This window comes from Hypanus sabinus, chromosome 23 (assembly GCF_030144855.1).
Source record: "Hypanus sabinus isolate sHypSab1 chromosome 23, sHypSab1.hap1, whole genome shotgun sequence".
NCBI classification, from domain to species: Eukaryota; Metazoa; Chordata; class Chondrichthyes; order Myliobatiformes; family Dasyatidae; genus Hypanus; species Hypanus sabinus.
In genome coordinates this window covers 61,447,954-61,472,681 of record NC_082728.1, presented here as the reverse complement: position 1 = coordinate 61,472,681, position 24,728 = coordinate 61,447,954, and the positions used below count along the sequence as shown (strand labels likewise).

At 58.0% G+C, this 24,728-nt stretch overlaps 1 protein-coding gene and 2 long non-coding RNA genes across 4 annotated transcripts in view; 2 read left to right on the top strand and 1 right to left on the bottom strand.

The window, feature by feature from the left end:
• gga3b (golgi associated, gamma adaptin ear containing, ARF binding protein 3b) overlaps positions 1-24,728 on the bottom strand; it is a 77,182-nt gene that overhangs the window by 21,427 nt on the left and 31,027 nt on the right. For both annotated transcript variants that reach the window (XM_059948988.1, XM_059948989.1), the window contains one exon: positions 23,710-23,826. In XM_059948988.1, the coding sequence (XP_059804971.1) occupies positions 23,710-23,826 (117 nt within the window). The remainder of the gene's footprint in view (positions 1-23,709; positions 23,827-24,728) is intronic.
• On the top strand, positions 12,283-14,134 carry LOC132380256 (uncharacterized). The gene is made up of 2 exons (XR_009507710.1): positions 12,283-12,671; positions 12,713-14,134. It is a non-coding gene; the product is annotated as an uncharacterized LOC132380256 (long non-coding RNA).
• LOC132380257 (uncharacterized) lies at positions 17,738-20,828 on the top strand. The gene is made up of 3 exons (XR_009507711.1): positions 17,738-18,331; positions 18,461-19,807; positions 20,018-20,828. It is a non-coding gene; the product is annotated as an uncharacterized LOC132380257 (long non-coding RNA).

Below are 24,728 nucleotides of genomic sequence, written 5' to 3'. Positions count from 1 at the left end.
TGTCAGGAGGTTGGTGAGGGGAAGGGGCTGAGAATCAGGTGTGTCAGGAGGTTGGTGAGGGGAAGGGGTTGAGAATCAGGTGTGTCAGGAGGTTGGTGAGGGGAAGGGGCTGAGAGTCAGATGTGTCAGGAGGTGGGTGAGGGGAAGGGGCTGAGAATCAGGTGTCAGGAGGTTGGTGAGGGAGGAGAGGGCTGAGAATCAGGTGTGTCAGGAGGTTGGTGAGGGAGGAGAGGGCTGAGAATCAGGTGTGTCAGGAGGTGGGTGAGGGGAAGGGGACAGAGAATCAGGTGTGTCAGGAGGTTGGTGAGGGGAAGGGGCTGAGAATCAGGTGTGTCAGGAGGTTGGTGAGGGAGGAGAGGGCTGAGAATCAGGTGTGTCAGGAGGTTGGTGAGGGAGGAGAGGGCTGAGAATCAGGTGTGTCAGGAGGTTGGTGAGGGAGGAGAGGGCTGAGAATCAGGTGTGTCAGGAGGTTGGTGAGGGAGGAGAGGGCTGAGAATCAGGTGTGTCAGGAGGTTGGTGAGGGAGGAGAGGGCTGAGAATCAGGTGTGTCAGGAGGTTGGTGAGGGAGGAGAGGGCTGAGAATCAGGTGTGTCAGGAGGTTGGTGAGGGGAAGGGGCTGAGAGTCAGATGTGTCAGGAGGTGGGTGAGGGGAAGGGGCTGAGAATCAGGTGTGTCAGGAGGTGGGTGAGGAGAGGGCTGAGAATCAGGTGTGTCAGGAGGTGGGTGAGGGAGGAGAGGGCTGAGAATCAGGTGTGTCAGGAGGTGGGTGAGGGAGGAGAGGGCTGAGAATCAGGTGTGTCAGGAGGTTGGTGAGGGGAAGGGGCTGAGAATCAGGTGTGTCAGGAGGTGGGTGAGGGGAAGGGGCTGAGAATCAGGTGTGTCAGGAGGTGGGTGAGGGAGGAGAGGGCTGAGAATCAGGTGTGTCAGGAGGTGGGTGAGGGGAAGGGGACAGAGAATCAGGTGTGTCAGGAGGTTGGTGAGGGGAAGTGGGCTGAGAATCAGGTGTGTCAGGAGGTTGGTGAGGGGAAGGGGCTGAGAATCAGGTGTGTCAGGAGGTGGGTGAGGGAGGAGAGGGCTGAGAATCAGGTGTGTCAGGAGGTTGGTGAGGGGAAGGGGCTGAGAATCAGGTGTGTCAGGAAGTTGGTGAGGGGAAGGGGTTAAGAATCAGGTGTGTCAGGAGGTTGGTGAGGGGAAGGGGCTGAGAGTCAGATGTGTCAGGAGGTGGGTGAGGGGAAGGGGCTGAGAATCAGGTGTCAGGAGGTTGGTGAGGGAGGAGAGGGCTGAGAATCAGGTGTGTCAGGAGGTTGGTGAGGGAGGAGAGGGCTGAGAATCAGGTGTGTCAGGAGGTGGGTGAGGGGAAGGGGACAGAGAATCAGGTGTGTCAGGAGGTTGGTGAGGGGAAGGGGCTGAGAATCAGGTGTGTCAGGAGGTTGGTGAGGGAGGAGAGGGCTGAGAATCAGGTGTGTCAGGAGGTTGGTGAGGGAGGAGAGGGCTGAGAATCAGGTGTGTCAGGAGGTTGGTGAGGGAGGAGAGGGCTGAGAATCAGGTGTGTCAGGAGGTTGGTGAGGGAGGAGAGGGCTGAGAATCAGGTGTGTCAGGAGGTTGGTGAGGGAGGAGAGGGCTGAGAATCAGGTGTGTCAGGAGGTTGGTGAGGGAGGAGAGGGCTGAGAATCAGGTGTGTCAGGAGGTTGGTGAGGGGAAGGGGCTGAGAGTCAGATGTGTCAGGAGGTGGGTGAGGGGAAGGGGCTGAGAATCAGGTGTGTCAGGAGGTGGGTGAGGAGAGGGCTGAGAATCAGGTGTGTCAGGAGGTGGGTGAGGGAGGAGAGGGCTGAGAATCAGGTGTGTCAGGAGGTGGGTGAGGGAGGAGAGGGCTGAGAATCAGGTGTGTCAGGAGGTTGGTGAGGGGAAGGGGCTGAGAATCAGGTGTGTCAGGAGGTGGGTGAGGGGAAGGGGCTGAGAATCAGGTGTGTCAGGAGGTGGGTGAGGGAGGAGAGGGCTGAGAATCAGGTGTGTCAGGAGGTGGGTGAGGGGAAGGGGACAGAGAATCAGGTGTGTCAGGAGGTTGGTGAGGGGAAGTGGGCTGAGAATCAGGTGTGTCAGGAGGTTGGTGAGGGGAAGGGGCTGAGAATCAGGTGTGTCAGGAGGTGGGTGAGGGAGGAGAGGGCTGAGAATCAGGTGTGTCAGGAGGTTGGTGAGGGGAAGGGGCTGAGAATCAGGTGTGTCAGGAGGTGGGTGAGGGAGGAGTGGGCTGAGAATCAGGTGTGTCAGGAGGTTGGTGAGTGAGGAGAGGGCTGAGAATCAGGTGTGTCAGGAGGTTGGTGAGGGGAAGGGGCTGAGAATAAGGTGTGTCAGGAGGTGGGTGAGGGGAAGGGGACTGAGAATCAGGTGTGTCAGGAGGTTGGTGAGGGGAAGGGGCTGAGAATCAGGTGTGTCAGGAGGTTGGTGAGGGGAAGGGGCTGAGAATCAGGTGTGTCAGGAGGTTGGTGAGGGAGGAGAGGGCTGAGAATCAGGTGTGTCAGGAGGTGGGTGAGGGAGCAGAGGGCTGAGAATCAGGTGTGTCAGGAGGTTGGTGAGGGAGGAGAGGGCTGAGAATCAGGTGTGTCAGGAGGTGGGTGAGGGAGCAGAGGGCTGAGAATCAGGTGTGTCAGGAGGTTGGTGAGGGAGGAGAGGGCTGAGAATCAGGTGTGTCAGGAGGTTGGTGAGGGAGGAGAGGGCTGAGAATCAGGTGTGTCAGGAGGTGGGTGAGGGAGGAGAGGGCTGAGAATCAGGTGTGTCAGGAGGTTGGTGAGGGAGGAGAGGGCTGAGAATCAGGTGTGTCAGGAGGTTGGTGAGGGGAAGGGGCTGAGAGTCAGATGTGTCAGGAGGTGGGTGAGGGGAAGGGGCTGAGAATCAGGTGTGTCAGGAGGTGGGTGAGGGAGGAGAGGGCTGAGAATCAGGTGTGTCAGGAGGTGGGTAAGGAGAGGGCTGAGAATCAGGTGTGTCAGGAGGTGGGTGAGGGAGGAGAGGGCTGAGAATCAGGTGTGTCAGGAGGTGGGTGAGGGAGGAGAGGGCTGAGAACCAGGTGTGTCAGGAGGTGGGTGAGGGGAAGGGGACAGAGAATCAGGTGTGTCAGGAGGTTGGTGAGGGGAAGTGGGCTGAGAATCAGGTGTGTCAGGAGGTTGGTGAGGGGAAGGGGCTGAGAATCAGGTGTGTCAGGAGGTGAGTGAGGGAGGAGAGGGCTGAGAATCAGGTGTGTCAGGAGGTTGGTGAGGGGAAGGGGCTGAGAATCAGGTGTGTCAGGAGGCTGGTGAGTGAGGAGAGGGCTGAGAATCAGGTGTGTCAGGAGGTTGGTGAGGGAGGAGAGGGCTGAGAATCAGGTGTGTCAGGAGGTTGGTGAGGGGAAGGGGCTGAGAATCAGGTGTGTCAGGAGGTTGGTGAGTGAGGAGAGGGCTGAGAATCAGGTGTGTCAGGAGGTTGGTGAGGGGAAGGGGCTGAGAATCAGGTGTGTCAGGAGGTGGGTGAGGTGAAGGGGCTGAGAATCAGGTGTGTCAGGAGGTGGGTGAGGGAGGAGAGGGCTGAGAATCAGGTGTGTCAGGAGGTTGGTGAGGGGAAGGGGCTGAGAATCAGGTGTGTCAGGAGGTGGGTGAGGGAGGAGAGGGCTGAGAATCAGGTGTGTCAGGAGGTTGGTGAGTGAGGAGAGGGCTGAGAATCAGGTGTGTCAGGAGGTTGGTGAGGGGAAGGGGCTGAGAATCAGGTGTGTCAGGAGGTGGGTGAGGGGAAGGGGACTGAGAATCAGGTGTGTCAGGAGGTTGGTGAGGGGAAGGGGCTGAGAATCAGGTGTGTCAGGAGGTTGGTGAGGGAGGAGAGGGCTGAGAATCAGGTGTGTCAGGAGGTTGGTGAGGGGAAGGGGCTGAGAATCAGGTGTGTCAGGAGGTTGGTGAGGGGAAGGGGCTGAGAATCAGGTGTGTCAGGAGGTTGGTGAGGGGAAGGGGTTGAGAATCAGGTGTGTCAGGAGGTTGGTGAGGGGAAGGGGCTGAGAGTCAGATGTGTCAGGAGGTGGGTGAGGGGAAGGGGCTGAGAATCAGGTGTCAGGAGGTTGGTGAGGGAGGAGAGGGCTGAGAATCAGGTGTGTCAGGAGGTTGGTGAGGGAGGAGAGGGCTGAGAATCAGGTGTGTCAGGAGGTGGGTGAGGGGAAGGGGACAGAGAATCAGGTGTGTCAGGAGGTTGGTGAGGGGAAGGGGCTGAGAATCAGGTGTGTCAGGAGGTTGGTGAGGGAGGAGAGGGCTGAGAATCAGGTGTGTCAGGAGGTTGGTGAGGGAGGAGAGGGCTGAGAATCAGGTGTGTCAGGAGGTTGGTGAGGGAGGAGAGGGCTGAGAATCAGGTGTGTCAGGAGGTTGGTGAGGGAGGAGAGGGCTGAGAATCAGGTGTGTCAGGAGGTTGGTGAGGGAGGAGAGGGCTGAGAATCAGGTGTGTCAGGAGGTTGGTGAGGGAGGAGAGGGCTGAGAATCAGGTGTGTCAGGAGGTTGGTGAGGGGAAGGGGCTGAGAGTCAGATGTGTCAGGAGGTGGGTGAGGGGAAGGGGCTGAGAATCAGGTGTGTCAGGAGGTGGGTGAGGAGAGGGCTGAGAATCAGGTGTGTCAGGAGGTGGGTGAGGGAGGAGAGGGCTGAGAATCAGGTGTGTCAGGAGGTGGGTGAGGGAGGAGAGGGCTGAGAATCAGGTGTGTCAGGAGGTTGGTGAGGGGAAGGGGCTGAGAATCAGGTGTGTCAGGAGGTGGGTGAGGGGAAGGGGCTGAGAATCAGGTGTGTCAGGAGGTGGGTGAGGGAGGAGAGGGCTGAGAATCAGGTGTGTCAGGAGGTGGGTGAGGGGAAGGGGACAGAGAATCAGGTGTGTCAGGAGGTTGGTGAGGGGAAGTGGGCTGAGAATCAGGTGTGTCAGGAGGTTGGTGAGGGGAAGGGGCTGAGAATCAGGTGTGTCAGGAGGTGGGTGAGGGAGGAGAGGGCTGAGAATCAGGTGTGTCAGGAGGTTGGTGAGGGGAAGGGGCTGAGAATCAGGTGTGTCAGGAAGTTGGTGAGGGGAAGGGGTTAAGAATCAGGTGTGTCAGGAGGTTGGTGAGGGGAAGGGGCTGAGAGTCAGATGTGTCAGGAGGTGGGTGAGGGGAAGGGGCTGAGAATCAGGTGTCAGGAGGTTGGTGAGGGAGGAGAGGGCTGAGAATCAGGTGTGTCAGGAGGTTGGTGAGGGAGGAGAGGGCTGAGAATCAGGTGTGTCAGGAGGTGGGTGAGGGGAAGGGGACAGAGAATCAGGTGTGTCAGGAGGTTGGTGAGGGGAAGGGGCTGAGAATCAGGTGTGTCAGGAGGTTGGTGAGGGAGGAGAGGGCTGAGAATCAGGTGTGTCAGGAGGTTGGTGAGGGAGGAGAGGGCTGAGAATCAGGTGTGTCAGGAGGTTGGTGAGGGAGGAGAGGGCTGCGAATCAGGTGTGTCAGGAGGTTGGTGAGGGAGGAGAGGGCTGAGAATCAGGTGTGTCAGGAGGTTGGTGAGGGAGGAGAGGGCTGAGAATCAGGTGTGTCAGGAGGTTGGTGAGGGAGGAGAGGGCTGAGAATCAGGTGTGTCAGGAGGTTGGTGAGGGGAAGGGGCTGAGAGTCAGATGTGTCAGGAGGTGGGTGAGGGGAAGGGGCTGAGAATCAGGTGTGTCAGGAGGTGGGTGAGGAGAGGGCTGAGAATCAGGTGTGTCAGGAGGTGGGTGAGGGAGGAGAGGGCTGAGAATCAGGTGTGTCAGGAGGTGGGTGAGGGAGGAGAGGGCTGAGAATCAGGTGTGTCAGGAGGTTGGTGAGGGGAAGGGGCTGAGAATCAGGTGTGTCAGGAGGTGGGTGAGGGGAAGGGGCTGAGAATCAGGTGTGTCAGGAGGTGGGTGAGGGAGGAGAGGGCTGAGAATCAGGTGTGTCAGGAGGTGGGTGAGGGGAAGGGGACAGAGAATCAGGTGTGTCAGGAGGTTGGTGAGGGGAAGTGGGCTGAGAATCAGGTGTGTCAGGAGGTTGGTGAGGGGAAGGGGCTGAGAATCAGGTGTGTCAGGAGGTGGGTGAGGGAGGAGAGGGCTGAGAATCAGGTGTGTCAGGAGGTTGGTGAGGGGAAGGGGCTGAGAATCAGGTGTGTCAGGAGGTGGGTGAGGGAGGAGAGGGCTGAGAATCAGGTGTGTCAGGAGGTTGGTGAGTGAGGAGAGGGCTGAGAATCAGGTGTGTCAGGAGGTTGGTGAGGGGAAGGGGCTGAGAATAAGGTGTGTCAGGAGGTGGGTGAGGGGAAGGGGACTGAGAATCAGGTGTGTCAGGAGGTTGGTGAGGGGAAGGGGCTGAGAATCAGGTGTGTCAGGAGGTTGGTGAGGGAGGAGAGGGCTGAGAATCAGGTGTGTCAGGAGGTTGGTGAGGGGAAGGGGCTGAGAATCAGGTGTGTCAGGAGGTTGGTGAGGGGAAGGGGCTGAGAATCAGGTCTGTCAGGAGGTTGGTGAGGGGAAGGGGTTGAGAATCAGGTGTGTCAGGAGGTTGGTGAGGGGAAGGGGCTGAGAGTCAGATGTGTCAGGAGGTGGGTGAGGGGAAGGGGCTGAGAATCAGGTGTCAGGAGGTTGGTGAGGGAGGAGAGGGCTGAGAATCAGGTGTGTCAGGAGGTTGGTGAGGGAGGAGAGGGCTGAGAATCAGGTGTGTCAGGAGGTGGGTGAGGGGAAGGGGACAGAGAATCAGGTGTGTCAGGAGGCTGGTGAGGGGAAGTGGGCTGAGAATCAGGTGTGTCAGGAGGTTGGTGAGGGGAAGGGGCTGAGAATCAGGTGTGTCAGGAGGTTGGTGAGGGGAAGGGGACTGAGAATCAGGTGTGTCAGGAGGTGGGTGAGGGGAAGGGGCTGAGAATCAGGTGTGTCAGGAGGTGGGTGAGGGAGGAGAGGGCTGAGAATCAGGTGTGTCAGCAGGTGGGTGAGGGGAAGGGGCTGAGAATCAGGTGTGTCAGGAGGTGGGTGAGGGGAAGGGGACTGAGAATCAGGTGTGTCAGGAGGTGGGTGAGGGGAAGGGGCTGAGAATCAGGTGTGTCAGGAGGTGGGTGAGGGGAAGGGGCTGAGAATCAGGTGTGTCAGGAGGTGGGTGAGGGGAAGGGGCTGAGAATCAGGTGTGTCAGGAGGTGGGTGAGGGGAAGGGGCTGAGAATCAGGTGTGTCAGGAGGTGGGTGATGGAGGAGAGGGCTGAGAATCAGGTGTGTCAGGAGGTTGGTGAGGGAGGAGAGGGCTGAGAATCAGGTGTGTCAGGAAGTGGGTGAGGGGAAGAGGACAGAGAATCAGGTGTGTCAGGAGGTGGGTGAGGGAGGAGAGGGCTGAGAATCAGGTGTGTCAGGAGGTGGGTGAGGGGAAGAGGACAGAGAATCAGGTGTGTCAGGAGGTGGGTGAGGGAGGAGAGGGCTGAGAATCAGGTGTGTCAGGAGGTTGGTGAGGGAGGAGAGGGCTGAGAATCAGGTGTGTCAGGAGGTGGGTGAGGGAGGAGAGGGCTGAGAATCAGGTGTGTCAGGAGGTGGGTGAGGGGAAGTGGGCTGAGAATCAGGTGTGTCAGGAGCTTGGTGAGGGGAAGTGGGCTGAGAATCAGGTGTGTCAGGAGGTTGGTGAGGGGAAGGGGCTGAGAATCAGGTGTGTCAGCAGGTGGGTGAGGGGAGGGCTGAGAATCAAGTGTGTCAGGAGGTTGGTGAGGGGAAGTGGGCTGAGAATCAGGTGTGTCAGGAGGTTGGTGAGGGGAAGGGGCTGAGAATCAGGTGTGTCAGCAGGTGGGTGAGGGGAGGGCTGAGAATCAAGTGTGTCAGGAGGTTGGTGAGGGAGGAGAGGGCTGAGAATCAGGTGAGTCAGGAGATTGGTGAGGGAGGAGAGGGCTGAGAATCAGGTGTGTCAGGAGGTGGGTGAGGGAGGAGAGGGCTGAGAATCAGGTGTGTCAGGAGGTGGGTGAGGGGAGGGGCTGAGAATCAGGTGTGTCAGGAGGTGGGTGAGGGGAAGGGGCTGAGAATCAGGTGTGTCAGGAGGTTGGTGAGGGAGGAGAGGGCTGAGAATCAGGTGTGTCAGGAGGTGGGTGAGGGAGGAGAGGGCTGAGAATCAGGTGTGTCAGGACATTGGTGAGGGAGGAGAGGGTTGAGAATCAGGTGTGACAGGAGGTGGGTGAGGGAGGAGAGGGCTGAGAATCAGGTGTGTCAGGAGGTTGGTGAGGGAGGAGAGGGCTGAGAATCAGGTGTGACAGGAGGTTGGTGAGGGGAAGGGGCTGAGAATCAGGTGTGTCAGGAGGTGGGTGAGGGAGGAGAGGGCTGAGAATCAGGTGTGTCAGGAGGTGGGTGAGGGAGGAGAGGGCTGAGAATCAGGAGTGTCAGGAGGTTGGTGAGGAAGGAGAGGTCTGAGAATCAGGTGTGTCAGGAGGTTGGTGAGGGAGGAGAGGGCTGAGAATCAGGTGTGTCAGGAGGTTGGTGAGGGAGGAGAGGGCTGAGAATCAGGTGTGACAGGAGGTTGGTGAGGGGAAGGGGACTGAGAATCAGGTGTGTCAGGAGGTTGGTGAGGGAGGAGAGGGCTGAGAATCAGGTGTGTCAGGAGGTTGGTGAGGGGAAGGGGACTGAGAATCAGGTGTGTCAGGAGGTGGGTGAGGGGAAGTGGACTGAGAATCAGGTGTGTCAGGAGGTGGGTGAGGGGAAGGGGACTGAGAATCAGGTGTGTCAGGAGGTGGGTGAGGGAGGAGAGAGCTGAGAATCAGGTGTGTCAGGAGGTTGGTGAGGGGAAGGGGCTGAGAATCAGATGTGTCAGGAGGTGGGTGAGGGAGGAGAGGGCTGACAATCAGGTGTGTCAGGAGGTTGGTGAGGGGAAGGGTCTGAGAATCAGGTGTGTCAGGAGGTGGGTGAGGGGAAGGGGGGCTGAGAATCAGGTGTGTCAGGAGGTGGGTGAGGAGAGGGCTGAGAATCAAGTGTGTCAGGAGGTCGGTGAGGGGAAGTGGGCTGAGAATCAGGTGTGTCAGGAGGTGGGTGAGGGAGGAGAGGGCTGAGAATCAGGTGTGTCAGGAGGTTGGTGAGGGGAAGGGGCTGAGAATCAGGTGTGTCAGCAGGTGGGTGAGGGGAGGGCTGAGAATCAAGTGTGTCAGGAGGTTGGTGAGGGGAAGTGGGCTGAGAATCAGGTGTGTCAGGAGGTTGGTGAGGGGAAGGGGCTGAGAATCAGGTGTGTCAGCAGGTGGGTGAGGGGAGGGCTGAGAATCAAGTGTGTCAGGAGGTTGGTGAGGGAGGAGAGGGCTGAGAATCAGGTGAGTCAGGAGATTGGTGAGGGAGGAGAGGGCTGAGAATCAGGTGTGTCAGGAGGTGGGTGAGGGAGGAGAGGGCTGAGAATCAGGTGTGTCAGGAGGTGGGTGAGGGGAGGGGCTGAGAATCAGGTGTGTCAGGAGGTGGGTGAGGGGAAGGGGCTGAGAATCAGGTGTGTCAGGAGGTTGGTGAGGGAGGAGAGGGCTGAGAATCAGGTGTGTCAGGAGGTGGGTGAGGGAGGAGAGGGCTGAGAATCAGGTGTGTCAGGAGGTTGGTGAGGGAGGAGAGGGTTGAGAATCAGGTGTGACAGGAGGTGGGTGAGGGAGGAGAGGGCTGAGAATCAGGTGTGTCAGGAGGTTGGTGAGGGAGGAGAGGGCTGAGAATCAGGTGTGACAGGAGGTTGGTGAGGGGAAGGGGCTGAGAATCAGGTGTGTCAGGAGGTGGGTGAGGGAGGAGAGGGCTGAGAATCAGGTGTGTCAGGAGGTGGGTGAGGGAGGAGAGGGCTGAGAATCAGGAGTGTCAGGAGGTTGGTGAGGGGAAGTGGGCTGAGAATCAGGTGTGTCAGGAGCTTGGTGAGGGGAAGTGGGCTGAGAATCAGGTGTGTCAGGAGGTTGGTGAGGGGAAGGGGCTGAGAATCAGGTGTGTCAGCAGGTGGGTGAGGGGAGGGCTGAGAATCAAGTGTGTCAGGAGGTTGGTGAGGGGAAGTGGGCTGAGAATCAGGTGTGTCAGGAGGTTGGTGAGGGGAAGGGGCTGAGAATCAGGTGTGTCAGCAGGTGGGTGAGGGGAGGGCTGAGAATCAAGTGTGTCAGGAGGTTGGTGAGGGAGGAGAGGGCTGAGAATCAGGTGAGTCAGGAGATTGGTGAGGGAGGAGAGGGCTGAGAATCAGGTGTGTCAGGAGGTGGGTGAGGGAGGAGAGGGCTGAGAATCAGGTGTGTCAGGAGGTGGGTGAGGGGAGGGGCTGAGAATCAGGTGTGTCAGGAGGTGGGTGAGCGGAAGGGGCTGAGAATCAGGTGTGTCAGGAGGTTGGTGAGGGAGGAGAGGGCTGAGAATCAGGTGTGTCAGGAGGTGGGTGAGGGAGGAGAGGGCTGAGAATCAGGTGTGTCAGGAGGTTGGTGAGGGAGGAGAGGGTTGAGAATCAGGTGTGACAGGAGGTGGGTGAGGGAGGAGAGGGCTGAGAATCAGGTGTGTCAGGAGGTTGGTGAGGGAGGAGAGGGCTGAGAATCAGGTGTGTCAGGAGGTGGGTGAGGGAGGAGAGGGCTGAGAATCAGGTGTGTCAGGAGGTGGGTGAGGGAGGAGAGGGCTGAGAATCAGGAGTGTCAGGAGGTTGGTGAGGAAGGAGAGGTCTGAGAATCAGGTGTGTCAGGAGGTTGGTGAGGGAGGAGAGGGCTGAGAATCAGGTGTGTCAGGAGGTTGGTGAGGGAGGAGAGGGCTGAGAATCAGGTGTGACAGGAGGTTGGTGAGGGGAAGGGGACTGAGAATCAGGTGTGTCAGGAGGTTGGTGAGGGAGGAGAGGGCTGAGAATCAGGTGTGTCAGGAGGTGGGTGAGGGGAAGTGGACTGAGAATCAGGTGTGTCAGGAGGTGGGTGAGGGGAAGGGGCTGAGAATCAGGTGTGTCAGGAGGTTGGTGAGGGGAAGGGGACTGAGAATCAGGTGTGTCAGGAGGTGGGTGAGGGAGGAGAGAGCTGAGAATCAGGTGTGTCAGCAGGTTGGTGAGGGGAAGGGGCTGAGAATCAGATGTGTCAGGAGGTGGGTGAGGGAGGAGAGGGCTGAGAATCAGGTGTGTCAGGAGGTGGGTGAGGGGAAGGGGCTGACAATCAGGTGTGTCAGGAGGTTGGTGAGGGGAAGGGTCTGAGAATCAGGTGTGTCAGGAGGTTGGTGAGGGGAAGGGGCTGAGAATCAGGTGTGTCAGCAGGTGGGTGAGGGGAAGGGGACTGAGAATCAGGTGTGTCAGGAGGTGGGTGAGGGGAAGGGGGGCTGAGAATCAGGTGTGTCAGGAGGTGGGTGAGGGGAAGTGGGCTGAGAATCAGGTGTGTCAGGAGCTTGGTGAGGGGAAGTGGGCTGAGAATCAGGTGTGTCAGGAGGTTGGTGAGGGGAAGGGGCTGAGAATCAGGTGTGTCAGCAGGTGGGTGAGGGGAGGGCTGAGAATCAAGTGTGTCAGGAGGTTGGTGAGGGAGGAGAGGGCTGAGAATCAGGTGAGTCAGGAGATTGGTGAGGGAGGAGAGGGCTGAGAATCAGGTGTGTCAGGAGGTGGGTGAGGGAGGAGAGGGCTGAGAATCAGGTGTGTCAGGAGGTGGGTGAGGGGAGGGGCTGAGAATCAGGTGTGTCAGGAGGTGGGTGAGGGGAAGGGGCTGAGAATCAGGTGTGTCAGGAGGTTGGTGAGGGAGGAGAGGGCTGAGAATCAGGTGTGTCAGGAGGTGGGTGAGGGAGGAGAGGGCTGAGAATCAGGTGTGTCAGGAGGTTGGTGAGGGAGGAGAGGGTTGAGAATCAGGTGTGACAGGAGGTGGGTGAGGGAGGAGAGGGCTGAGAATCAGGTGTGTCAGGAGGTTGGTGAGGGAGGAGAGGGCTGAGAATCAGGTGTGTCAGGAGGTGGGTGAGGGAGGAGAGGGCTGAGAATCAGGTGTGTCAGGAGGTGGGTGAGGGAGGAGAGGGCTGAGAATCAGGAGTGTCAGGAGGTTGGTGAGGAAGGAGAGGTCTGAGAATCAGGTGTGTCAGGAGGTGGGTGAGGGAGGAGAGGGCTGAGAATCAGGTGTGTCAGGAGGTTGGTGAGGGAGGAGAGGGCTGAGAATCAGGTGTGTCAGGAGGTTGGTGAGGGAGGAGAGGGCTGAGAATCAGGTGTGACAGGAGGTTGGTGAGGGAAAGGGGACTGAGAATCAGGTGTGTCAGGAGGTTGGTGAGGGAGGAGAGGGCTGAGAATCAGGTGTGTCAGGAGGTTGGTGAGGGGAAGGGGACTGAGAATCAGGTGTGTCAGGAGGTGGGTGAGGGGAAGGGGACTGAGAATCAGGTGTGTCAGGAGGAGGGTGAGGGGAAGGGGCTGAGAATCAGGTGTGTCAGGAGGTTGGTGAGGGGAAGGGGACTGAGAATCAGGTGTGTCAGGAGGTGGGTGAGGGAGGAGAGGGCTGAGAATCAGGTGTGTCAGGAGGTTGGTGAGGGGAAGGGGCTGAGAATCAGATGTGTCAGGAGGTGGGTGAGGGAGGAGAGGGCTGACAATCAGGTGTGTCAGGAGGTTGGTGAGGGGAAGGGTCTGAGAATCAGGTGTGTCAGGAGGTTGGTGAGTGGAAGGGTCTGAGAATCAGGTGTGTCAGGAGGTGGGTGAGGGGAAGGGGGGCTGAGAATCAGGTGTGTCAGGAGGTGGGTGAGGAGAGGGCTGAGAATCAAGTGTGTCAGGAGGTCGGTGAGGGGAAGTGGGCTGAGAATCAGGTGTGTCAGGAGGTTGGTGAGGGGAAGGGGCTGAGAATCAGATGTGTCAGGAGGTGGGTGAGGGAGGAGAGGGCTGACAATCAGGTGTGTCAGGAGGTGGGTGAGGGGAAAGGGGGCTGAGAATCAGGTGTGTCAGGAGGTTGGTGAGGGAGGAGAGGGCTGAGAATCAGGTGTGTCAGCAGGTGGGTGAGGGGAAGGGGCTGAGAATCAGGTGTGTCAGGAGGTTGGTGAGGGGAAGGGGCTGAGAATCAGGTGTGTCAGGAGGTGGGTGAGGGGAAGGGGCTGAGAATCAGGTGTGTCAGGAGGTGGGTGAGGGAGGAGAGGGCTGAGAATCAGGTGTGTCAGGAGATTGGTGAGGGAGGAGAGGGCTGAGAATCAGGTGTGTCAGGAGGTGGGTGAGGGGAAGGGGACAGAGAATCAGGTGTGTCAGGAGGTTGGTGAGGGGAAGGGGCTGAGAATCAGGTGTGTCAGAAGGTTGGTGAGGGGAAGGGGCTGAGAATCAGGTGTGTCAGCAGGTGGGTGAGGGGAGGGCTGAGAATCAAGTGTGTCAGGAGGTTGGTGAGGGGAAGGGGCTGAGAATCAGATGTGTCAGGAGGTGGGTGAGGGAGGAGAGGGCTGACAATCAGGTGTGTCGGGGTGGGTGAGGGGAAGGGGCTGAGAATCATGTGTGTCAGGAGGTGGGTGAGGGAGGAGAGGGCTGAGAATCACGTGTGTCAGGAGGTTGGTGAGGGAGGAGAGGGCTGAGAATCAGGTGAGTCAGGAGATTGGTGAGGGAGGAGAGGGCTGAGAATCAGGTGTGTCAGGAGGTTGGTGAGGGAGGAGAGGGCTGAGAATCAGGTGTGTCAGGAGGTTGGTGAGGGAGGAGAGGGCTGAGAATCAGGTGTGTCAGGAGGTTGGTGAGGGAGGAGAGGGCTGAGAATCAGGTGTGACAGGAGGTGGGTGAGGGAGGAGTGGGCTGAGAATCAGGTGTGTCAGGAGGTTGGTGAGGGAGGAGAGGGCTGAGAATCAGGAGTGTCAGGAGGTTGGTGAGGGAGGAGAGGGCTGAGAATCAGGAGTGTCAGGAGGTTGGTGAGGGAGGAGAGGGCTGAGAATCAGGTGTGTCAGGAGGTTGGTGAGGGAGGAGAGGGCTGAGAATCAGGTGTGTCAGGAGGTGGGTGAGGGGAAGGGGGGCTGAGAATCAGGTGTGTCAGGAGGTTGGTGAGGGAGGAGAGGGCTGAGAATCAGGTGTGACAGGAGGTTGGTGAGGGGAAGGGGACTGAGAATCAGGTGTGTCAGGAGGTTGGTGAGGGAGGAGAGGGCTGAGAATCAGGTGTGTCAGGAGGTTGGTGAGGGGATGGGGCTGAGAAAGGTGTGTCAGGAGGTGGGTGAGGGAGGAGAGGGCTGAGAATCAGGTGTGTCAGGAGGTGGGTGAGGGGAAGGGGCTGAGAATCAGGTGTGTCAGGAGGTGGGTGAGGGGAAGTGGGCTGAGAATCAGGTGTGTCAGGAGGTTGGTGAGGGGAAGGGGCTGAGAATCAGGTGTGTCAGCAGGTGGGTGAGGGGAGGGCTGAGAATCAAGTGTGTCAGGAGGTTGGTGAGGGAGGAGAGGGCTGAGAATCAGGTGAGTCAGGAGATTGGTGAGGGAGGAGAGGGCTGAGAATCAGGTGTGTCAGGAGGTGGGTGAGGGAGGAGAGGGCTGAGAATCAGGTGTGTCAGGAGGTGGGTGAGGGGAGGGGCTGAGAATCAGGTGTGTCAGGAGGTGGGTGAGGGGAAGGGGCTGAGAATCAGGTGTGTTAGGAGGTTGGTGAGGGAGGAGAGGGCTGAGAATCAGGTGTGTCAGGAGGTGGGTGAGGGAGGAGAGGGCTGAGAATCAGGTGTGTCAGGAGGTTGGTGAGGGAGGAGAGGGTTGAGAATCAGGTGTGACAGGAGGTGGGTGAGGGAGGAGAGGGCTGAGAATCAGGTGTGTCAGGAGGTTGGTGAGGGAGGAGAGGGCTGAGAATCAGGTGTGACAGGAGGTTGGTGAGGGGAAGGGGCTGAGAATCAGGTGTGTCAGGAGGTGGGTGAGGGAGGAGAGGGCTGAGAATCAGGTGTGTCAGGAGGTGGGTGAGGGAGGAGAGGGCTGAGAATCAGGAGTGTCAGGAGGTTGGTGAGGAAGGAGAGGTCTGAGAATCAGGTGTGTCAGGAGGTTGGTGAGGGAGGAGAGGGCTGAGAATCAGGTGTGTCAGGAGGTTGGTGAGGGAGGAGAGGGCTGAGAATCAGGTGTGACAGGAGGTTGGTGAGGGGAAGGGGACTGAGAATCAGGTGTGTCAGGAGGTGGGTGAGGGAGGAGAGGGCTGAGAATCAGGTGTGTCAGGAGGTGGGTGAGGGAGGAGAGGGCTGAGAATCAGGAGTGTCAGGAGGTTGGTGAGGAAGGAGAGGTCTGAGAATCAGGTGTGTCAGGAGGTTGGTGAGGGAGGAGAGGGCTGAGAATCAGGTGTGACAGGAGGTTGGTGAGGGGAAGGGGACTGAGAATCAGGTGTGTCAGGAGGTTGGTGAGGGAGGAGAGGGCTGAGAATCAGGTGTGTCAGGAGGTTGGTGAGGGGAAGGGGCTGAGAAAGGTGTGTCAGGAGGTTGGTGAGGGAGGAGAGGGCTGAGAATCAGGTGTGTCAGGAGGTTGGTGAGGGGAAGGGGACTGAGAATCAGGTGTGTCAGGAGGTGGGTGAGGGGAAGTGGACTGAGAATCAGGTGTGTCAGGAGGTGGGTGAGGGGAAGGGGCTGAGAATCAGGTGTGTCAGGAGGTTGGTGAGGGGAAGGGGACTGAGAATCAGGTGTGTCAGGAGGTGGGTGAGGGAGGAGAGAGCTGAGAATCAGGTGTGTCAGGAGGTTGGTGAGGGGAAGGGGCTGAGAATCAGATGTGTCAGGAGGTGGGTGAGGGAGGAGAGGGCTGACAATCAGGTGTGTCAGGAGGTTGGTGAGGGGAAGGGGCTGAGAATCAGATGTGTCAGGAGGTGGGTGAGGGAGGAGAGGGCTGACAATCAGGTGTGTCAGGAGGTTGGTGAGGGGAAGGGTCTGAGAATCAGGTGTGTCAGGAGGTGGGTGAGGGGAAGGGGGGCTGCGAATCAGGTGTGTCAGGAGGTGGGTGAGGAGAGGGCTGAGAATCAAGTGTGTCAGGAGGTCGGTGAGGGGAAGTGGGCTGAGAATCAGGTGTGTCAGGAGGTGGGTGAGGGGAAGTGGGCTGAGAATCAGGTGTGTCAGGAGCTTGGTGAGGGGAAGTGGGCTGAGAATCAGGTGTGTCAGGAGGTTGGTGAGGGGAAGGGGCTGAGAATCAGGTGTGTCAGCAGGTGGGTGAGGGGAGGGCTGAGAATCAAGTGTGTCAGGAGGTTGGTGAGGGGAAGTGGGCTGAGAATCAGGTGTGTCAGGAGGTTGGTGAGGGGAAGGGGCTGAGAATCAGGTGTGTCAGCAGGTGGGTGAGGGGAGGGCTGAGAATCAAGTGTGTCAGGAGGTTGGTGAGGGAGGAGAGGGCTGAGAATCAGGTGAGTCAGGAGATTGGTGAGGGAGGAGAGGGCTGAGAATCAGGTGTGTCAGGAGGTGGGTGAGGGAGGAGAGGGCTGAGAATCAGGTGTGTCAGGAGGTGGGTGAGGGGAGGGGCTGAGAATCAGGTGTGTCAGGAGGTGGGTGAGGGGAAGGGGCTGAGAATCAGGTGTGTCAGGAGGTTGGTGAGGGAGGAGAGGGCTGAGAATCAGGTGTGTCAGGAGGTGGGTGAGGGAGGAGAGGGCTGAGAATCAGGTGTGTCAGGAGGTTGGTGAGGGAGGAGAGGGTTGAGAATCAGGTGTGACAGGAGGTGGGTGAGGGAGGAGAGGGCTGAGAATCAGGTGTGTCAGGAGGTTGGTGAGGGAGGAGAGGGCTGAGAATCAGGTGTGACAGGAGGTTGGTGAGGGGAAGGGGCTGAGAATCAGGTGTGTCCGGAGGTGGGTGAGGGAGGAGAGGGCTGAGAATCAGGTGTGTCAGGAGGTGGGTGAGGGAGGAGAGGGCTGAGAATCAGGAGTGTCAGGAGGTTGGTGAGGAAGGAGAGGTCTGAGAATCAGGTGTGTCAGGAGGTGGGTGAGGGAGGAGAGGGCTGAGAATCAGGTGTGTCAGGAGGTTGGTGAGGGAGGAGAGGGCTGAGAATCAGGTGTGTCAGGAGGTTGGTGAGGGAGGAGAGGGCTGAGAATCAGGTGTGACAGGAGGTTGGTGAGGGAAAGGGGACTGAGAATCAGGTGTGTCAGGAGGTTGGTGAGGGAGGAGAGGGCTGAGAATCAGGTGTGACAGGAGGTGGGTGAGGGAGGAGTGGGCTGAGAATCAGGTGTGTCAGGAGGTTGGTGAGGGAGGAGAGGGCTGAGAATCAGGAGTGTCAGGAGGTTGGTGAGGGAGGAGAGGGCTGAGAATCAGGAGTGTCAGGAGGTTGGTGAGGGAGGAGAGGGCTGAGAATCAGGTGTGTCAGGAGGTTGGTGAGGGAGGAGAGGGCTGAGAATCAGGTGTGTCAGGAGGTGGGTGAGGGGAAGGGGGGCTGAGAATCAGGTGTGTCAGGAGGTTGGTGAGGGAGGAGAGGGCTGAGAATCAGGTGTGACAGGAGGTTGGTGAGGGGAAGGGGACTGAGAATCAGGTGTGTCAGGAGGTTGGTGAGGGAGGAGAGGGCTGAGAATCAGGTGTGTCAGGAGGTTGGTGAGGGGAAGGGGCTGAGAAAGGTGTGACAGGAGGTGGGTGAGGGAGGAGAGGGCTGAGAATCAGGTGTGTCAGGAGGTGGGTGAGGGGAAGGGGCTGAGAATCAGGTGTGTCAGGAGGTGGGTGAGGGGAAGTGGGCTGAGAATCAGGTGTGTCAGGAGGTTGGTGAGGGGAAGGGGCTGAGAATCAGGTGTGTCAGCAGGTGGGTGAGGGGAGGGCTGAGAATCAAGTGTGTCAGGAGGTTGGTGAGGGAGGAGAGGGCTGAGAATCAGGTGAGTCAGGAGATTGGTGAGGGAGGAGAGGGCTGAGAATCAGGTGTGTCAGGAGGTGGGTGAGGGAGGAGAGGGCTGAGAATCAGGTGTGTCAGGAGGTGGGTGAGGGGAGGGGCTGAGAATCAGGTGTGTCAGGAGGTGGGTGAGGGGAGGGGCTGAGAATCAGGTGTGTCAGGAGGTGGGTGAGGGGAAGGGGCTGAGAATCAGGTGTGTCAGGAGGTTGGTGAGGGAGGAGAGGGCTGAGAATCAGGTGTGTCAGGAGGTGGGTGAGGGAGGAGAGGGCTGAGAATCAGGTGTGTCAGGAGGTTGGTGAGGGAGGAGAGGGTTGAGAATCAGGTGTGACAGGAGGTGGGTGAGGGAGGAGAGGGCTGAGAATCAGGTGTGTCAGGAGGTTGGTGAGGGAGGAGAGGGCTGAGAATCAGGTGTGACAGGAGGTTGGTGAGGGGAAGGGGCTGAGAATCAGGTGTGTCAGGAGGTGGGTGAGGGAGGAGAGGGCTGAGAATCAGGTGTGTCAGGAGGTGGGTGAGGGAGGAGAGGGCTGAGAATCAGGAGTGTCAGGAGGTTGGTGAGGAAGGAGAGGTCTGAGAATCAGGTGTGTCAGGAGGTTGGTGAGGGAGGAGAGGGCTGAGAATCAGGTGTGTCAGGAGGTTGGTGAGGGAGGAGAGGGCTGAGAATCAGGTGTGACAGGAGGTTGGTGAGGGGAAGGGGACTGAGAATCAGGTGTGTCAGGAGGTGGGTGAGGGAGGAGAGGGCTGAGAATCAGGTGTGTCAGGAGGTGGGTGAGGGAGGAGAGGGCTGAGAATCAGGAGTGTCAGGAGGTTGGTGAGGAAGGAGAGGTCTGAGAATCAGGTGTGTCAGGAGGTTGGTGAGGGAGGAGAGGGCTGAGAATCAGGTGTGTCAGGAGGTTGGTGAGGGGAAGGGGCTGAGAAAGGTGTGTCAGGAGGTTGGTGAGGGAGGAGAGGGCTGAGAATCAGGTGTGTCAGGAGGTTGGTGAGGGGAAGGGGACTGAGAATCAGGTGTGTCAGGAGGTGGGTGAGGGGAAGTGGACTGAGAATCAGGTGTGTCAGGAGGTGGGTGAGGGGAAGGGGACTGAGAATCAGGTGTGTCAGGAGGTGGGTGAGGGAGGAGAGGGCTGACAATCAGGTGTGTCAGGAGGTTGGTGAGGGGAAGGGTCTGAGAATCAGGTGTGTCAGGAGGTGGGTGAGGGGAAGGGGGGCTGCGAATCAGGTGTGTCAGGAGGTGGGTGAGGAGAGGGCTGAGAATCAAGTGTGTCAGGAGGTCGGTGAGGGGAAGTGGGCTGAGAATCAGGTGTGTCAGGAGGTGGGTGAGGGGAAGTGGGCTGAGAATCAGGTGTGTCAGGAGCTTGGTGAGGGGAAGTGGGCTGAGAATCAGGTGTGTCAGGAGGTTGGTGAGGGGAAGGGGCTGAGAATCAGGTGTGTCAGCAGGTGGGTGAGGGGAGGGCTGAGAATCAAGTGTGTCAGGAGGTTGGTGAGGGAGGAGAGGGCTGAGAATCAGGTGAGTCAGGAGATTGGTGAGGGAGGAGAGGGCTGAGAATCAGGTGTGTCAGGAGGTGGGTGAGGGAGGAGAGGGCTGAGAATCAGGTGTGTCAGGAGGTGGGTGAGGGGAGGGGCTGAGAATCAGGTGTGTCAGGAGGTGGGTGAGGGGAAGGGGCTGAGAATCAGGTGTGTCAGGAGGTTGGTGAGGGAGGAGAGGGCTGAGAATCAGGTGTGTCAGGAGGTGGGTGAGGGAGGAGAGGGCTGAGAATCAGGTGTGTCAGGAGGTTGGTGAGGGAGGAGAGGGTTGAGAATCAGGTGTGACAGGAGGTGGGTGAGGGAGGAGAGGGCTGAGAATCAGGTGTGTCAGGAGGTTGGTGAGGGAGGAGAGGGCTGAGAATCAGGTGTGACAGGAGGTTGGTGAGGGGAAGGGGCTGAGAATCAGGTGTGTCCGGAGGTGGGTGAGGGAGGAGAGGGCTGAGAATCAGGTGTGTCAGGAGGTGGGTGAGGGAGGAGAGGGCTGAGAATCAGGAGTGTCAGGAGGTTGGTGAGGAAGGAGAGGTCTGAGAATCAGGTGTGTCAGGAGGTGGGTGAGGGAGGAGAGGGCTGAGAATCAGGTGTGTCAGGAGGTTGGTGAGGGAGGAGAGGGCTGAGAATCAGGTGTGTCAGGAGGTTGGTGAGGGAGGAGAGGGCTGAGAATCAGGTGTGACAGGAGGTTGGTGAGGGAAAGGGGACTGAGAATCAGGTGTGTCAGGAGGTTGGTGAGGGAGGAGAGGGCTGAGAATCAGGTGTGTCAGGAGGTTGGTGAGGGGAAGGGGACTGAGAATCAGGTGTGTCAGGAGGTGGGTGAGGGGAAGGGGACTGAGAATCAGGTGTGTCAGGAGGTGGGTGAGGGGAAGGGGCTGAGAATCAGGTGTGTCAGGAGGTTGGTGAGGGGAAGGGGACTGAGAATCAGGTGTGTCAGGAGGTGGGTGAGGGAGGAGAGGGCTGAGAATCAGGTGTGTCAGGAGGTTGGTGAGGGGAAGGGGCTGAGAATCAGATGTGTCAGGAGGTGGGTGAGGGAGGAGAGGGCTGACAATCAGGTGTGTCAGGAGGTTGGTGAGGGGAAGGGTCTGAGAATCAGGTGTGTCAGGAGGTTGGTGAGGGGAAGGGGCTGAGAATCAGGTGTGTCAGGAGGTGGGTGAGGGGAAGGGGGGCTGAGAATCAGGTGTGTCAGGAGGTGGGTGAGGAGAGGGCTGAGAATCAAGTGTGTCAGGAGGTCGGTGAGGGGAAGTGGGCTGAGAATCAGATGTGTCAGGAGGTGGGTGAGGGAGGAGAGGGCTGACAATCAGGTGTGTCAGGAGGTGGGTGAGGGGAAAGGGGGCTGAGAATCAGGTGTGTCAGGAGGTTGGTGAGGGAGGAGAGGGCTGAGAATCAGGTGTGTCAGCAGGTGGGTGAGGGGAAGGGGCTGAGAATCAGGTGTGTCAGGAGGTTGGTGAGGGGAAGGGGCTGAGAATCAGGTGTGTCAGGAGGTGGGTGAGGGGAAGGGGCTGAGAATCAGGTGTGTCAGGAGGTGGGTGAGGGAGGAGAGGGCTGAGAATCAGGTGTGTCAGGAGATTGGTGAGGGAGGAGAGGGCTGAGAATCAGGTGTGTCAGGAGGTGGGTGAGGGGAAGGGGACAGAGAATCAGGTGTGTCAGGAGGTTGGTGAGGGGAAGGGGCTGAGAATCAGGTGTGTCAGAAGGTTGGTGAGGGGAAGGGGCTGAGAATCAAGTGTGTCAGGAGGTTGGTGAGGGGAAGGGGCTGAGAATCAGATGTGTCAGGAGGTGGGTGAGGGGAAGGGGCTGAGAATCAGGTGTGTCAGCAGGTGGGTGAGGGGAAGGGGCTGAGAATCAAGTGTGTCAGGAGGTTGGTGAGGGGAAGTGGGCTGAGAATCAGGTGTGTCAGGAGGTTGGTGAGGGGAAGGGGCTGAGAATCAGGTGTGTCAGGAGGTGGGTGAGGGGAGGGCTGAGAATCAGGTGTGTCAGGAGGTGGGTGAGGGGAAGGGGCTGAGAATCAGGTGTGTCAGGAGGTTGGTGAGGGGAAGGGGCTGAGAAAGGTGTGTCAGGAGGTGGGTGAGGGAGGAGAGGGCTGAGAATCAGGTGTGTCAGGAGGTGGGTGAGGGGAAGTGGACTGAGAATCAGGTGTGTCAGGAGGTTGGTGAGGGAGGAGAGGGCTGAGAATCAGGTGTGTCAATAGGTTGGTGAGGGGAAGGGGACTGAGAATCAGGTGTGTCAGGAGGTTGGTGAGGGGAAGGGGCTGAGAATCAGGTGTGTCAGGAGGTGGGTGAGGGGAAGGGGACTGAGAATCAGGTGTGTCAGGAGGTTGGTGAGGGGAAGGGGTTGAGAATCAGGTGTGTCAGGAGGTTGGTGAAGGAGGAGAGGGCTGAGAATCAGGTGTGTCAGGAGGTTGGTGAGGAGAGGGCTGAGAATCAGGTGTGTCAGGAGGTGGGTGAGGGGAAGGGGCTGAGAATCAGGTGTGTCAGCAGGTGGGTGAGGGGAAGGGGCTGAGAATCAAGTGTGTCAGGAGGTTGGTGAGGGGAAGTGGGCTGAGAATCAGGTGTGTCAGGAGGTTGGTGAGGGGAAGGGGCTGAGAATCAGGTGTGTCAGGAGGTGGGTGAGGGGAGGGCTGAGAATCAGGTGTGTCAGGAGGTGGGTGAGGGGAAGGGGCTGAGAATCAGGTGTGTCAGGAGGTTGGTGAGGGGAAGGGGCTGAGAATCAGGTGTGTCAGGAGGTGGGTGAGGGGAAGGGACTGAGAATCAGGTGTGTCAGGAGGTTGGTGAGGGGAAGGGGCTGAGAATCAGGTGTGTCAGGAGGTGGGTGAGGAGAGGGCTGAGAATCAAGTGTGTCAGGAGGTGGGTGAGGGGAAGGGGCTGAGAATCAGGTGTGTCAGGAGGTGGGTGAGGGAGGAGAGGGCTGAGAATCAGGTGTGTCAGGAGGTGGGTGAGGGGAAGGGGGGCTGAGAATCAGGTGTGTCAGGAGGTTGGTGAGGGAGGAGAGGGCTGAGAATCAGGTGTGTCAGCAGGTGGGTGAGTGGAAGGGTCTGAGAATCAGGTGTGTCAGGAGGTGGGTGAGGGGAAGGGGCTGAGAATCAGGTGTGTCAGGAGGTTGGTGAGGGGAAGGGGCTGAGAGTCAGATGTGTCAGGAGGTGGGTGAGGGGAAGGGACTGAGAATCAGGTGTGTCAGGAGGTGGGTGAGGGAGGAGAGGGCTGAGAATCAGGTGTGTCAGGAGGTTGGTGAGGGAGGAGAGGGCTGAGAATCAGGTGTGTCAGGAGGTGGGTGAGGGGAAGGGGACAGAGAATCAGGTGTGTCAGGAGGTTGGTGAGGGGAAGTGGGCTGAGAATCAGGTGTGTCAGGAGGTTGGTGAGGGGAAGGGGCTGAGAATCAGGTGTGTCAGGAGGTGGGTGAGGGGAAGTGGGCTGAGAATCAGGTGTGTCAGGAGGTGGGTGAGGGGAAGTGGGCTGAGAATCAGGTGTGTCAGGAGGTTGGTGAGGGAGGAGAGGGCTGAGAAAGGTGTGTCAGGAGGTGGGTGAGGGAGGAGAGGGCTGAGAATCAGGTGTGTCAGGAGGTGGGTGAGGGAGGAGAGGGCTGAGAATCAGGTGTGTCAGGAGGTGGGTGAGGGAGGAGAGGGCTGAGAATCAGGTGTGTCAGGAGGTTGGTGAGGGGAAGTGGGCTGAGAATCAGGTGTGTCAGGAGGTTGGTGAGGGGAAGGGGCTGAGAATCAGGTGTGTCAGGAGGTTGGTGAGGGGAAGGGGCTGAGAATCAAGTGTGTCAGGAGGTTGGTGAGGGGAAGTGGGCTGAGAATCAGGTGTGTCAGGAGGTTGGTGAGGGGAAGGGGCTGAGAATCAGGTGTGTCAGGAGGTGGGTGAGGGGAGGGCTGAGAATCAGGTGTGTCAGGAGGTGGGTGAGGGGAAGGGGCTGAGAATCAGGTGTGTCAGGAGGTGGGTGAAGAGAGGGCTGAGAATCAGGTGTGTCAGGAGGTTGGTGAGGGGAAGTGGGCTGAGAATCAGGTGTGTCAGGAGGTTGGTGAGGGGAAGTGGGCTGAGAATCAGGTGTGTCAGGAGGTGGGTGAGGGAGGAGAGGGCTGAGAATCAGATGTGTCAGGAGGTGGGTGAGGGAGGAGAGGGCTGAGAATCAGGTGTGTCAGGAGGTGGGTGAGGGAGGAGAGGGCTGAGAATCAGGTGTGTCAGGAGGTTGGTGAGGGAGGAGAGGGTTGAGAATCAGGTGTGACAGGAGGTGGGTGAGGGAGGAGAAGGCTGAGAATCAGGTGTGACAGGAGGTTGGTGAGGGAGGAGAGGGCTGAGAATCAGGTGTGACAGGAGGTTGGTGAGGGGAAGGGGCTGAGAATCAGGTGTGTCAGGAGGTGGGTGAGGGAGGAGAGGGCTGAGAATCAGGTGTGTCAGGAGGTGGGTGAGGGAGGAGAGGGCTGAGAATCAGGTGTGTCAGGAGGTGGGTGAGGGGAAGGGGCTGAGAATCAGGTGTGTCAGGAGGTGGGTGAGGGGAAGGGGACTGAGAATCAGGTGTGTCAGGAGGTTGGTGAGGGGAAGGGGCTGAGAATCAGGTGTGTCAGGAGGTGGGTGAGGGGAAGCGGCTGAGAATTACCCGGTGGCTTCGGAGGTTCTGTCAAACTGAGCTCTCCGTTTACTGCCTGTCCCTCAACAATCTTTTTGTAGGAGTTCATTGTACGTGAAAGGTCATCACTGGCTTGTAAAATTTCACCTGTAATAAAATGTCAAGAACCATTAAAAGTTTACAGACCTAATTTAATATCATACATTTCTTTAAAAAAATGTTTTCTTGAAGGACTAGCTTCTGTTTAATAAATGAAACTGATGAGTTTATCAAATGGATGCAATGTGTTTTTAATGTACCAAAGGGACCATTACATCTGGAAACTCAAAGTCTTTTTATAATGCATCAAACAACAACACACACAAAATGCTGCTGGAACACAGCAGGCCAGGTAGCATCTATAGGGAGAAGCGCTGTCAACGTTTCGGGCCGAGACCCTACATCAACCTATTCTCCTTTAAAACAATTCAAACTAATCCCCCCCACCAAACCATTTTACAGTAAATTGGTTAAAAGATCCCAAAATGGCATCACAAAGTTAAAATCAGTCATAGCAAAAGACTGAAAATACATAAAGCAAGATGACCCGTAAATGAAGAGAAAGGATCCTTTTGTGTGTTGGCTCTTCATCAGAAACTGGTCCTTTCTTCATCATATTTGGATAAATGCATTTGGCATTTTTACTGCTGGTTCACAGGATTGAAAGGCTTATGATATGAAGAGCGTTTGATGGCTCTGGCCTGTATTCACTGGAAATCAGAAGAATCGCGGGGGGGGGGGGGGAATCTCATTGAAATCTATCACATGTTGAAAGGCCTTGATAAAGTGAGTATGAAGAGGATGTTGCCTATGGTGGGGGAGTCTAAGACCAGAGAACACAGCCTCAGAACAGAGGGACGTCTATTTGGAACGGAGATGAAGAGGAATTTCTTTAGCCAGAGAATGGTGAATCTGTGGAATTCATTGCCACAGGCAGCTGTGGACACCAAATCATTGGGTATAGTTAAAGCAGGGGTTGTTGGATTCTTCATTAGGGCATAAAGAGATAC